Raw genomic sequence first — 12,500 nt, 5'->3', positions numbered from 1 at the left:
ACCCTAAAACCCTAAACCGTAAAACCAACCCTAAACCCTAAATATGGGTATACGCGGAAGACCACGGAAATCTTAGGACGACCGATGGGCTTCTGGTCAGCGAACCAAACCCTAAACCCTAAACCCTAAACCCTAAACCCTTACCTGCACTGGTTCGCATTCGCGCGTTCGGTGAATGCGCATGCGCATGTCAAGAGCAGTCAAGATGTTGGGAAAGGCTTCTGCTGGCCTCCCTGAGTGACGCAAACCCCAAACCCTAAACCCCAAACCCTAGATCCTAAACCCTCGAGTCATGCGGTTGAGCATCTGGCATTTGAAGAAGGTTGGAACACGTAAACTGTTGATAACATTTAGGGTTTAGGGTTTAGGGTTTAGTTACCTAAGAGTCTGAGTACGAGTCCAATATTGGCATATACATCAGCAACCCTAGGATGAGGGTTTGTAGATTCTGCATCTCCTAGGGCTTGCATGCGTAGGGTTAACATTTCTTCTAATAAAGGAAGACATTCTTTAAATAGACGAGAACGAAAGAATTGGAGAGCAGCAAGTTCTAATGCATCGGATACAGCTAGAGGATCAGAGGAATATAACTCCCGAGTTAAGGATACGTAACTGCAGCAGCAGCAGCAGCAGCAGCAGCAGCAGCAGCAGCAGCAGCAGCAGCAGCAGCAGCAGCAGCAGCAGTAATATTTAATGAACACAGTTTGAGGATCCACGTTAAGATACCCTATAATTGAGCAAACCCTTTGAAACTACCTCCGAAAAATCAAATTTAGGGTTTAGGGTTTAGGGTTTAGGGTTTAGGGTTTACTGTTGAAAGTAAGTTGCTGATAGATTAGGTAGACGATAAAGGCCGCATAAATCCGCCAATGAACAAACAATCGATGCTAAGACGTTGGGCTCACAGGATATAAATGGGCCCTGCAACACAAACCCTAAACCCTAAACCCTAAACCCTAAACCCTAGCTTTGGATGCCTCGTGGACAGTGTGTTAAGACATCTGTCTGCATCTGTGGTTGGTATGCCATCGGCAAATCACTTGATGGTCTGTTTAAGTTTGCTAGGGTTTAGGGTTGAGGGTTTGGGGTTTGCATACTGGTGTTCCTTGTGCTGCTCCTGCTGCTCTTTTGCTGAGGGAATTCTCTACTAATAAACGCAATTCATCTAAGTAAACCCTTCCTTCAACAACCGACCCAACAATGCCGCAACATTTAGCTAGCAGCAGCAATTCAGGTACCTGCACAAGACATAAACCCTAAACCCTAAACCCTAAACCCTAGTCCTCCGATTATTGGCCCTGAAAGGGGGAGGAGAGGACCTATATAACCCAGAAAATATCCTTACTAGTGCACAATAGTGCATCTAAACCCTAAACCCTAAACCCTAATCTGTTTAAACTGACCATTTCCCCTTGCAGCGGCTCCTTTCCTCGCAGCAGATAATATTTCTTCGCCAGCAAATAAGAATACAAAGCCTGACACGAACCCGGAAACAGGCAGAGGAGGGTTTAGGGTTTACCTAGAGTTTAGGGTTTACCTCTTGTTTAGTGTTTATCTAGGGTTTATGGTTAACATATGGTTCCGAGTATAGAGTTTACTACACTGGTGATGGTTGGGGGTTTCGATTGCTCGCAGTCTATGACTCCGGTTTCACATCCTAGGGTTTAGAGGGTTTAGGGTTTAGGGTTTAGGGTTTACCTGTAGTGTAGCATCTGCATATCTAGTTTCTTGAAATGCATTAACAGAAGAAACTCGCAATTGCAAACGAATGCTCTGAATTTCATTCACATTTACTGTTGCTGAATAACCTGTTAGACGCTGTAGGAGCTGCAGCAAACAAAACAAAGCCCTAAACCCTAAACCCTAAACCCTAAACCCTAAAAATTCTAAAAATCCAGAAAAAAACCCAAAACTCCTAAAACGATCAACTCCCTAAACCCTGCACAACAAGGATAAACCCTAATCCGCGCGCTCTCGATACCCGGTTACCCAGTGTGCAAAATAAGTAGGTGGTGAAGAAGCCCGTAAACCCTAAACCCTAAACCCTAATTCCTGTACCGTCATGGCATCAAGAAGCTCCTGTACTTCTGTAGGTGCTTTTGCTGTTGAGGGTTTAGGGTCTCGGCCAAAACTCCCTTCTAACATTTGCCGTCTTTCTTCGGGGGTTTGGGTGCCATGGTAAGCTCTAAAGGCCATCTCCCTCCTGCTCATAAACCCTAAACCCTAAACCCTAAACCCTAAATGTGCCGCCTACCGCACGGATCATAATGAGGGCAAAACATACCAAAAACAGACCATTGGATGACCAAGACAAACAGTTCGGAGCTTGCGAAGCCCTAGGGTTTAGGGTTTAGGGTTTACCGAAGATGGGCAGTAAGGAGAGCAGGGTTTCGATCTCCACCTTCTTGAATAGGAAGAGGCGGTGGTTCGGTTGCTCGAATAGAAATAGTTGGCTGCTCCCCATAGGCAGCTTCTGCACACCAAACCCTAAACCCTAAACCCTAAACCCTTGAGCAGCGCCAATGCAAAGCCGTCATGCAATCCTAAAGGGAAGAAGCGGCATTGAGGGATTCGGCTGCAGCAATTCCCCCTTAAATCTTAGATCACCTAGGGTTTAGGGTTTAGGGTTTAGGGTTTAGCTAGGGTTTAGGGTTTAGGGTTTACGTGATTCTGCAGCCAATGCAGCAGCAGTCCGACTCGCCGATCCTTCTGTAAATGCTTCAAACACTTTTTGCGGTTGATCGTCTTTAAACAACAATACGTTACGGCCTGAAACGCAAACCCTAAACCCTAAACCCTAAACCCTAAACCCTAAAATCCCAACCCTAAATATACCTATACCGTATATTATCAGAACTAGCTAGGGAAAGACAGGCCCAATGAAAGAGGGTTTAGGGTTTAGGGTTTTAGGGTTTAGCACAAAATAGTAATAAAACAAGCAAAAAGGAATAAATAAAACAAACAAAAGAAGAAAAGAACAAAACCCTAAATTGCGACAACTAAACACTTTGCCATTGTTGTCATACCATCAGAAGATGCAGCTTCTGCTGCACCTGATCCTGCAGCAGCAGCAGATGCTGCAGCAGCAGGAGATTTTGCTGCAGCAGCAGGAGGCTTTGGTGCAGCAGCAGGAGGTTTCGCTGCACCACCAGGAGGTTTTGGTGCAGCAGCAGCAGGAGGTTTCGGTGCAGCAGCAGCAGGAGGTTTTGCTGTAGGAGGACCTGCAGCAGCAGGAGGTTTTGCTGGAGGAGGACCTGCAGCAGCAGGAGGTTTTGCTGCAGGAGGTTTTGCTGCAGCAGGAGGTGCGGCCGGTGGCTTTGGCGCAGCAGCTGATGGGTCTGCTGCTGCAGCAGGAGGTTTTGCTGCTGCAGCAGGAGGTTTTGCTGCTGCAGCAGGAGGCTTTGGTGCAGCAGCAGGAGGCTTTGGTGCAGCAGCAGGTGGCTTTGATGCAGCAGCAGGAGGCTTCGGTGCAGCAGCAGGAGGCTTCGGTGCAGCAGGAGGAGGTGTTCCTGCTGCAGGAGGCTTTGCTGCTGCAGGAGGAGGCTTTGCTGCATCAGCAGGGGTTTTCGCTGCATCAGGAGGTTTTGCTGCATCAGGAGGTTTTGCTGCTGCAGGAGGTTTTGCTGCTGCAGGAGGTTTTGCTGCTGCAGGAGGTTTTGCTGCTACAGGAGGTTTTGCTGCTGCAGGGGGTTTTGCTGCTGCAGGGGGTTTTGCTGCACCAGGCGGTGGTTTTGCTGCTGCTGCACCAGGCGGTGGTTTTGCTGCTGCTGCACCAGGTGGTGATTTTGCTGCTGCTGCACCAGGTGGTGGTTTTGCTGCTGCAGCAGGAGGAGGTTTTGTTGCTCCAGGAGGAGGTTTTGCTGCAGCAGGAGGAGGTTTTGCTGCAGCAGGAGGAGGTTTTGCTGCAGCAGGAGGGGGAGGAGGAGGAAGAGAGAGAAGAGGAGCAGCAAAGAATTGAGGCAAATTCCATCTGCTGCAGCAGGTGTCGTTGCTGCTACTGCTGCTGCTGCTGCTGTTAAGGGAACCACCCCTACTGATGCTGTTGAGGTTGCCGCTGGTGCTGCTGTTGCTGTTGAAGCTGCCGTTGCTGCTGCCGTTGAGGCTGCCGCTGCTGCTGCTGTTGAGGCTGCCGCTGCTGCTGCTGTTGAGGCTGCCGCTGCTGCTGCTGTTGAGGCTGCCGCTGCTGTTGTTGCTGCTGCGGTTGCTGTTGCTGTTGCTGTTGCTGCTGTTGCTGCTGCGCCGTCGCTCCACTGGAGGATGGAGGGGTATTTCTTCTATCTGGACCATCATACCAATGTCTTGTGCTGGCGGTTGTGTTGCTGTAGTTGCTGCTGTTGCTGCTGCTGTTGCTGCTGTTGCTTCTGACCTGTCGGCTGCTGCTGGAGGGCGCGATGGTGCCCAAGCAAGTGCTGCAGCAGAATCTGCAGCAGCTACCCATCCTCTTAAGTCCATAGTTGGGTCAACAGTTCAAGGCTGGCTCAGCTGTGCTGCTGCTGCTGCTGCACTTGCTGCTGCTGCTGCTGGCGTTGAGCTGTTATATCAAAAGGAAATGCATTATGAGAGAAGCCCGCTACTGGGGCTTCTGCTGCTGCTGCTGCTACTGCTGCTGCTACTTCTGCTGTTGTTAATGGTGCTTCTGCTGCTACTGATGATAATAATAGTATGCAATTCTGCTACTGCTCGTGTGTGCTGCTCCGCTTGCTGCTGCCGTCGCTGCTGCTTCCTGGAGCTGCTGGTGCGGCGGGGGTAAGAGTGTCTGTAGTACTGCTGTTGAGTTATTTAAAGTTATTTTAAATCATTTAAGTTTTATGTAGCTGCGCAGACACCCCAACTTCGAGCCCGAAGCAACAGCAGCAGCAGTAACACCAGGAGGAGCAGCAACAGCAGGAGGCCACCACCGCGAGCAGCAGCAGCGCCACCGCAGGATATAAAGCAAGGGAATGGAGGAAATTATCAATTAAAAAATTAATTTAATTAATTTAATTAAAACTTAATGTTATATTAAAAGATTGCCTCTGTCTGTGCGTTATACACAGCGGCCTACTGCCGCTGCTGCTGCTGCTGCAGTTGAGTTGAGTTGCTGCTACTGCTGCTGCTTATGGGGAGAGGATGACACATTAATTGAGTTGTGTATTGAGTTTATAAATACATTTTAATGGAGGAATTCCTAGTTGTTGCTTCTGCTTCTGCTGCTGTTGCCTCTGCTGCAGCCCTCACGGCCAACTCCTGAGTCCTTAACAGCTGGAGCAGCAGCAGCAGCAACAGCAGCAGCAGCAAAGGGGCTGGGGGGCCCCAGTGTTGCATACTGCTGTCATCTCCTGCCTTCCTTTCTCTTGATGCTGCTGTCCGCATGCAACATTGAATTTAAAAGAGCAGCAAGTGCAGCAGGAAGATCTGCTGCTGCAGAAGAACGACAGCAGCAGCATCATCAATGGTAGAAGTAGCAGCACTTGCAGCAGCATCAGCAGCAGCAGCGATCTGGCGAAGGCGACTGCAGCAGCAAAGTGATTAGCAGCAGTTATAGCAGCAAACTAAATAGGAGCATCAGCGACATCTGCAACAGCAGCAGCCGCAGAAGCAATAACAGCCGCAGCAGCCGCAGCAATGGGGGCCGAGGGGCCCGCACAGGATGGCCAGCAGCAGCAGCAGAAAAAGAGGAAGAAGCAGCAACCGCAGCAGCAGCAGAAGGTTGCTGCAGCATCGAACCAGAAGCCACCAGGATCCGTAGCAGCAACAGCAGCAGAGAGCAGCAACAGCAAGGACAACAACAACAGCAACAACAAGAACAACAAGAACAGCAACAATAAGAACAACGACAACAACAACAACAACAACAACAGCAACAGCAGCAGCAACGCCAGCAGCAGCAGCAGCAACAAACAGACGATTGAGGCTCTGTTTGCTCCTCTTAAGTTAGCCAAGCAGCAGGTGCAGCAGCAGCAAAAGAAGCAGCAGGAGGAGAGAGAGAAGCAGCAACAGCTGAGGAAGCAGAAGCAGAAGGAGAGGAAGCTGCTGAAGGAAGCAGCAGCAGAAGCAACAGCAGCAACAGCAGCAGCAGCAGCAGTACCAAGGAAGAGAACAGCAGATGGTCTCCCTATTTACACCATGGAGGAGCTGCAAATCGGTACATTTGCTGTTGCTGTTGCTGGTGCTGCTGCTGTTGCTGCTGCTGCTGCTGCTGCTGCTGCTGCTGCTGCCGTTGCTGCTGCTGCTGCCGTTGCTGCTGTTGCTGCTGTGGGTGCCGCGGTTGTTGCTACTGTTGTTGCTGCTGGTGTTTTTGCTGCTACTGTTTCTGCTGCTGCAGTATATCTTGCTGCTGCGTCAAGCTGTTTGTTGCTGCAGTTTGCTGCAAGTTCGTCATCTATTGCTGCTGCTGTGTCTGCTTCTGTGCTACTGCTGCTGCTGCTACTTCTGCTGCTGCTGCTGCTGCTGCTGCAGGAAAAGGTGGTGGTACACCTGACTGCCCTTTTGATTGCTCTTGTTGCTTCTAAAGGGGGCCCCTTATTCGCCATCTTGGGGCCCACTAGCCAGAACTCTTGGGGGGCCCCTAGCAAGAATCATTGGGGGCCCCCCCTTGGCTCTCCCCTAGCCAGTAGTACCCTTGGGGGGCCCCCTAGCAAGAATTGCTGGGGGCCCATTAGTTAGTTGGGGGCCCCGAGGGGCCCCCATAGTAAGAGGCATTTTTTATATAAACCCTAATTAATAAGAAGGGCCTCTTACTCTGTTACTAGGTGTGCAGCTGTAGCAGCAGCAGCAGCAGCAGCAGAAATTGAAGCAGCAGCAGCAGCAGCAGTAGCAGTAGGAGCAATACCAGAAGGTGTACCAGCAGAAGCAGTAGCAGTAGGAGCAGCAGCAGCAGCAAGAGCAACAGCAGCAGCAGCAGCAACTGTAGAAGGTAGTAGTGATTGATTATTGACAACAAGAAGGCTTAAGTACCTGGGGTTTAGGGTTTAGGGTTTAGGGTTTAGGGTTTTTAGTCAAGAATAAAACTGCCGGTACAGTGCAGCAAACTGCAGCTGCCGCTGCATTCAACAGCCAGCAGCATCTCTTCTGCTGTTCCTGCTGCTGTTGCTGCTGCTGCTGCTGCTTTTGTCTTGCTGCAGGGTAGCAGACGCAGCGGCCGTCCCAGCGTTGGCTTTGGAGGTTCGCCTCCTGCTGCTGCTTCTGTTGCTGCTTCTGCTGCTGTTGCTGCTGCTCTTGCTGCTGCTGCTGCTGCTCGAGGCAGCTCCAAGGGGAGGGAGAGGGCTGCTTCTGCAGCGCAGCAATCTGCATCAAATAGGAAGATAGGAAACCTTTTGCTGCCTGTGCTGCCTTTGCTGCTGCTGCTGCTGCTGCTGCTGCTGCTGCGGCCATTAAGCATTCGACGGTACTTCTTGGGGGGCAACACGGCCTCGTCCTCGCTGTTGTTCCGGCTGCTGCTGTTGCTGCTGCTGTTGCTGCTGCCGTCGCTGTCACTGCTGCTGCTGTCGCTGCTGCTGCTGCTGTCGTTGCTGCTGCTTGTGTGCAGCTGCGGGGGTTTCTTTTCCTGCTGCTGCATCACAACCCAAGGAAGTCTCTTGACAGCAGCACAGCAGCTGCAGCAGCAACGATTGTTTGCTGCAGCTGCAGCTGCTGCTGCAGTTGCACCTGGCTGCCTCTCCTGCACTGCAGCGGCAGCAGCAGCAACAGCTGCTTCTGTCTCCATCTGTTGCAGCAGGCTGGATGACAAGGGAAAAGCAGCAACAGCAGCAGCAGCAGCAGCAAACGTAGACTTTACCCTACACCCCATCTTCTTGAGGTGTATGTACACCCCAAGGCTTCTTCCTGTAGCCACAGAGCTGCAGGGCTGCCCGCAGGGATGCTGGCATTCTTGCTTCTGCTGCTGCTGCTGCTGCTGCTGCTGCGGCTGCTCCAGCTGTTGCTGCAGCAGCAGCAGCGGATTGATGGGTTCCCCTGTCTCTGCATGCAACAGAAGCAACGAACAACACTCAAGTACCGCAGCGAAGTCCCAAGGATACAGCAGAATCACATTAATGCCAGCAGCAGCAGCTGCTGCTGCTGCTTCTTCTGCAGCAGGACCTGCTGCTGCTTCTCCTGCTGCCGTTGCAGCCGCCTTTTGTTCTGCCTCCTGGCTCTCATGGCTCCCCTTGCTGCTGCTGCTGCTGCTTCTGTTCTTCCTGCCACCCTTGCTGTTGCTCTCGCTCTTGCAGCTGTCACCCCTGCTGCTGCTGTTATTGCTGCTGCTGCTGCTGCTGCTGCTGCTGCTGGATGGTGGCTTAAGGCAGAACTGCGAGCCTAGTCGTGTCCAGCAGCGTCCAGTATAAAAGAAGAGAGCAGCAACTTGCATGCAAGGGATCCATAAACCAGCAGCAAAAGACCCACCAAGTCCTCTCCCTGTTGCTGTTTCTGCTGCTGTTTCTGTTGCTGTTTCTGCTGCTGTTTCTGCTGCTGTTTCGCCTGGGTTGGGTTCATCGCCTGTTGCTGTTGCTGCTGCTGCTTCTGCTGCTGCTGCTTTTACTGCTGCAGACAGGCGCATGCCAAACCTACGAAGATTAGGGAGAGCTGCTGCTAGAGGCACAGACTCGCCCGACAGCACTCGTGCTGCTTCTTTTCTTGCTGCTGCTGCTGCAGTCTTCCCCTCCGCAGTTGCAGCACCAGCAGCTGCTGCTACTGACTGCTGCTTGTCAGCTGCAGCATCAGCATTTGCTGCTGGTGTTGAATGCTTCAGCCCCATGTGCTGTCGATGCTGGGAGCGCGAAGTTCCTGTTGTTGCTGTTGCTGCTGCTGCTGCGCCTACTGCAGCAGTGGTGACTACCTCATCTGCTTGAGGATATACCGATGCTGCTGCTGCTCCATAGTTCTGTTATATTACTTCAGCAGGAATTGCCAGCTGCCTCTGCAGCATCAGCGGCACTTGCTGCTATTGCTGCTCTTGATGCTGTTGCTGCTGCTAGGTTGAGTTTAGCTGCTATAGTAGTTAAATAAACATAATACAAATAAATAAAATTAAATGTATATTTTAAATAGATTATTTCAATTTATTAAAGGACTTTTAGGTTACTATGGACCTCATGTGGGCCTCACGGAGAGAGGGCACATACGCGAGGGGGGGGCCCCCAGCAAGGTTTACGGTGTAGGGTTTAGGGTTTAGGGTTTAGGAACCCCGGGGGGAAACAACTTTATTTGTTTATAATTTTTAGGTGTACTGAGATGAAGATCTCTTGGAGCAGCAGTAGAAGCCATTAGAGGGAACACATGAGCAGAAGCAGCGGCGCAGCAGCAGCAGCCGCAGCAGCAGCTCCGGTACCAACAGCAACAGCAGCAGCAGCCATTTCAGCAGCAAAAGGCTTGTGTGTTTAAGAGTTATTATCCAGGAGTGTAGTTCCCTGGGGGCCCCTCAAAGGGGGCCCCTTGCAAAACTAGCCATACCCGATGCAACAGACATGGCCCTTCCGTTGAGGGCTGCTGCAGTGCAGCAGCAGCCGCTGCTGGTGCTGTGGCGGCAGCTGCTGCTGCTGCAGCGACAGTTTCTGCTGCTCCCGTTGCTGTTGCTTCTGTGTGCATCCTTTTCTACGCCAGTCTCTGCCTTGACAGCATGGGGAGTATCGAGAAGGCAGTACCCCCTTGCCTCTGCATGTCCCAGTCTGCAGCAGCAGCAACTGAGCAGCATCGGCAGCAGCAGCAGGCGGTCAGCCGAAGCACCAGCAGCAGCAATGACAGCGCCATCCGCAGCAGCTGCAGCAGGTACCTTGGCAGCAGCAACAGCATTACGGCCGACCTTGGCATCACCATCCGTAGCAGAAGAAGCACCAACAGCAGCAACAGCAGCAACGTTGTCAGCAGCAACATCAGCACGCACAGCAGCACCACCACTACCACCCTTAACAGCAGCACCAAATACGTCGTTAATATCACCTGCCCCTGCAGTCGGAGCAGCAGCAGCAGCAGCAGCAGCTGAACCAGTAGCAGCAGGAGCAACAACAGGCGGTGTGCGTCTTGGTATATTGCTACTTGCTGGTGGCTTGGGACGTCGCTGTGGGGGCCCACAACCAAAACAGTTTAGGCCTTTGCTGCAAGGGGCAGATGCTGCTTCTATATCAGCAGCAAAACTGTTGTCGTTCCTCAGCAGCAGCAGCAGCAGCAACAGCAGCAACAGCAGCAACAGCAGCAGCAACAACCACAGCAGCAACAAAATTGGAACCCCAAGAGACCCACACGTCGTTGTTCTTCTCGTGCCGCAAAAGTATAGGCAAAGATTCCAGCCACTGTTTAAACGATTCCAGCAACAGCAACAGCAGCAGCAGCAGCAGCAGCAGCAGCAGCAGCAGCAGCAGCAGACGTGTGAATTCATATTCGCTCAGCCAGGAGAGGAGCGCTTTGAGTCAGTGTGGCTCGGCCTCGAAGCCTTGTGCATGCACCTACTGCAGCACCAGCAACAACAGCAGCAGCAGAAACAGTGCCAGCAGCAACTGCAGCAACTGCAGCAAATCGGTGACGGAGCAAACACACCTGCTGCCCGCAGACAGCGGGCGCTTTTCCTTTTGCATGCGCTCACACAGCAGCAACAGCAGCAGCAACAGCAAGAGCAGCAGCAACAGCAGGAGCAGCAACAACAGCAACTGCAGCAGCAGCAGCAAAGCAACGTGTATGTGCTGGTGCATGACGCTGCTCGCCCGTGCATGTCCATAACAGGAGCAGCTGCTGCTGTTGCTGCTGCTGCTGCATGCGGTGCTGCTGTTCTTTGTGGTGCAGCAGCAGACACCATTAAGCTAGGGAACCCCCAATCTGGGGTGTATGTACACCTGCAAAGAAATGAGACTCTTGTGGCACAAACTCCACAGGTCAGTTGCTGCTGCTGCTGTTGCTGCTGCTACTACTGCAGCAGCTGCTGACGTTGCTGTCGCTGATGCAGCGGCGCTTCCTGTTGCTCCTTCTGCTGCTGCCTCATTAGCGCATTATGCGATGTCTGTTTCTGCAGGTCGTGAGGCTAGACTTGCTGCTGCAAGCGTACGCAGAGTTCTTCGCACTGCAGCAGGAGCAGCAACAGCTGCACCAGCAGCTGCAACAGCTGCAGGAACAACTGCAGCAGCAGCAGCAGCAGCCATTACTCAAGCAGCAGCAACACCACAACCAGTTGCTGCTGCAGCAGCGAATTCAAAGCATAGAATACACACTTCAGGGCATAACAGACGACGTGTCCTTGTTGCAACTGCTGCCAGCAGCAGCAGCACCAACAGCACCAGCACCAGCGCCATCAGCAACTGCAGCAACTGCAACAATCGCAGGACATCGGACAAGCCCTCCAGCGGCAGCAGCAGCAGCAGCGCCTAATCGTGTAAGGACGGCTGTGGTGTTGCAGACGACGGGATATAACTTGAAGATAACAAGGCCTCATGACATTGCTGCTGCTGCTGCTTTGCTGCAGCAAGAAGCAAAAACCCCTCAAGCTGCTGCTTGGCTAGGATTGCTGGGGTTGAATAGCGACGAAAGCAGCACCAGCAGCAGCAACAGCAACAGGAACAACAGCAGCAGCAACAACATTAACAGCGGAAGCGACAGTAGTTGACTGTCTAGGAAACAGCAGCACCAGTGGCAGCTGCAGCCGCCGCAGCGGCTGCAGCTGCAGTCGCCGATGCAGCAGCAGCAGCAGTAGCATCTGCTGCTGCTGCTGCAGAGATTGTGACGATTTGAAGTTTTTTCTTAGATGCAGTATCTGTGTCTGTCTTCTAGACCTCAGGTGTACGTGCAGGTATGTAAGGCGCAGGGTAGCCAGTAACAGCAGCAACCGCAACATATATATAAAGGAAGAAATACTCTATTGCTAGAGCTAATTGCTAGAGCTAATTAAACAGTATGCTTAAGTTTGTCGGTGGACCATTTGCTCATATTGGCGTTACGTAGGCAGCAGTAGTGGCGGCGAGACAATACACGTTTTTAAATAATAATACAATAATAGTTATAATTATTATTGTAATTATAATAATAATTATTATATATACAAAAGTTGTTCGAATTATCCCAACAACTTTGTCCGTAAACGTACTTCGCCGTCTTCATCCCCTGCACAAGGGAGACGTACAAAAACTGGTAGAGAGGCAACGCAACAATGGCAACCTTGCCGAGCTTCATCAATATCTTTTTCTGCATATTATCTTTTGGAGGGGAGAAAGGTTAAACAACAAAAGTAGATAATGAAGAATGCAGCCGCCCCTGCAGGACACACGATTGTGCCGTGCAGAAAGGCAAGCGGCACTAGAGACGTCTCTTGCCGCTCAGAGCTTTTATATATTTTCGCCTCCAGCAGCCTTATCAGGGAAAATCATTGTGACTGATGGATTAGCTATTAGAAAATTAAACAAGCCAATTCTTTTGGGGTGGTGTTTATGAGTTTATGTACCCACCTGCGGAGAGAATTGTAGATCTGTTTAAGCGTAGTATGTGTGTAAGGGTGGCTAGGGGGACTATCTGTATGCGAGGATGTGGATTGAGTGTATAAATAAGTGAAGGGAGGATAGTATAAG

At 51.5% G+C, this 12,500-nt stretch overlaps 4 protein-coding genes across 4 annotated transcripts in view; 2 read left to right on the top strand and 2 right to left on the bottom strand.

Moving 5' to 3' along the window:
• EMWEY_00034500 (hypothetical protein) overlaps positions 1 to 4,452 on the bottom strand; it is a gene marked incomplete at both ends in the record, with an annotated part of 9,470 nt that extends 5,018 nt beyond the window's left edge. Inside the window, 10 exons of the mRNA XM_013481949.1 lie at positions 145 to 233; positions 380 to 612; positions 812 to 921; positions 1,098 to 1,238; positions 1,404 to 1,475; positions 1,699 to 1,827; positions 2,059 to 2,203; positions 2,362 to 2,473; positions 2,665 to 2,769; positions 3,027 to 4,452. Of these exons, the coding sequence (XP_013337403.1) occupies positions 145 to 233; positions 380 to 612; positions 812 to 921; positions 1,098 to 1,238; positions 1,404 to 1,475; positions 1,699 to 1,827; positions 2,059 to 2,203; positions 2,362 to 2,473; positions 2,665 to 2,769; positions 3,027 to 4,452 (2,562 nt within the window). The remainder of the gene's footprint in view (positions 1 to 144; positions 234 to 379; positions 613 to 811; positions 922 to 1,097; positions 1,239 to 1,403; positions 1,476 to 1,698; positions 1,828 to 2,058; positions 2,204 to 2,361; positions 2,474 to 2,664; positions 2,770 to 3,026) is intronic.
• Positions 4,453 to 5,604: 1,152 nt separating this feature from the next.
• On the top strand, positions 5,605 to 6,909 carry EMWEY_00034490 (hypothetical protein; the record flags this gene model as incomplete). Its single annotated transcript, XM_013481948.1, has 2 exons — positions 5,605 to 6,124; positions 6,740 to 6,909. 2 exons carry the CDS (start codon positions 5,605 to 5,607, stop codon positions 6,907 to 6,909), a joined length of 690 nt encoding a protein of 229 aa, XP_013337402.1.
• Positions 6,910 to 6,973: 64 nt separating this feature from the next.
• On the bottom strand, positions 6,974 to 8,713 carry EMWEY_00034480 (hypothetical protein, conserved; the record flags this gene model as incomplete). The annotated part of the gene is made up of 2 exons (XM_013481947.1): positions 6,974 to 7,531; positions 7,757 to 8,713. The coding sequence occupies 2 exons, from the start codon at positions 8,711 to 8,713 to the stop codon at positions 6,974 to 6,976; spliced, it is 1,515 nt and encodes a 504-aa protein (XP_013337401.1).
• A 979-nt stretch (positions 8,714 to 9,692) lies between these two features.
• EMWEY_00034470 (hypothetical protein, conserved) lies at positions 9,693 to 11,545 on the top strand (the record flags this gene model as incomplete). The annotated part of the gene is made up of 2 exons (XM_013481946.1): positions 9,693 to 10,820; positions 10,958 to 11,545. 2 exons carry the CDS (start codon positions 9,693 to 9,695, stop codon positions 11,543 to 11,545), a joined length of 1,716 nt encoding a protein of 571 aa, XP_013337400.1.
• Positions 11,546 to 12,500: the final 955 nt, after the last annotated feature.

Source organism: Eimeria maxima, genomic scaffold (assembly GCF_000499605.1).
Source record: "Eimeria maxima Weybridge genomic scaffold, Emw_scaff471, whole genome shotgun sequence".
NCBI classification, from domain to species: Eukaryota; Apicomplexa; class Conoidasida; order Eucoccidiorida; family Eimeriidae; genus Eimeria; species Eimeria maxima.
The sequence above is the reverse complement of the archived record's forward strand: the minus strand, read 5'-3'. Positions and strand labels throughout refer to the sequence as shown.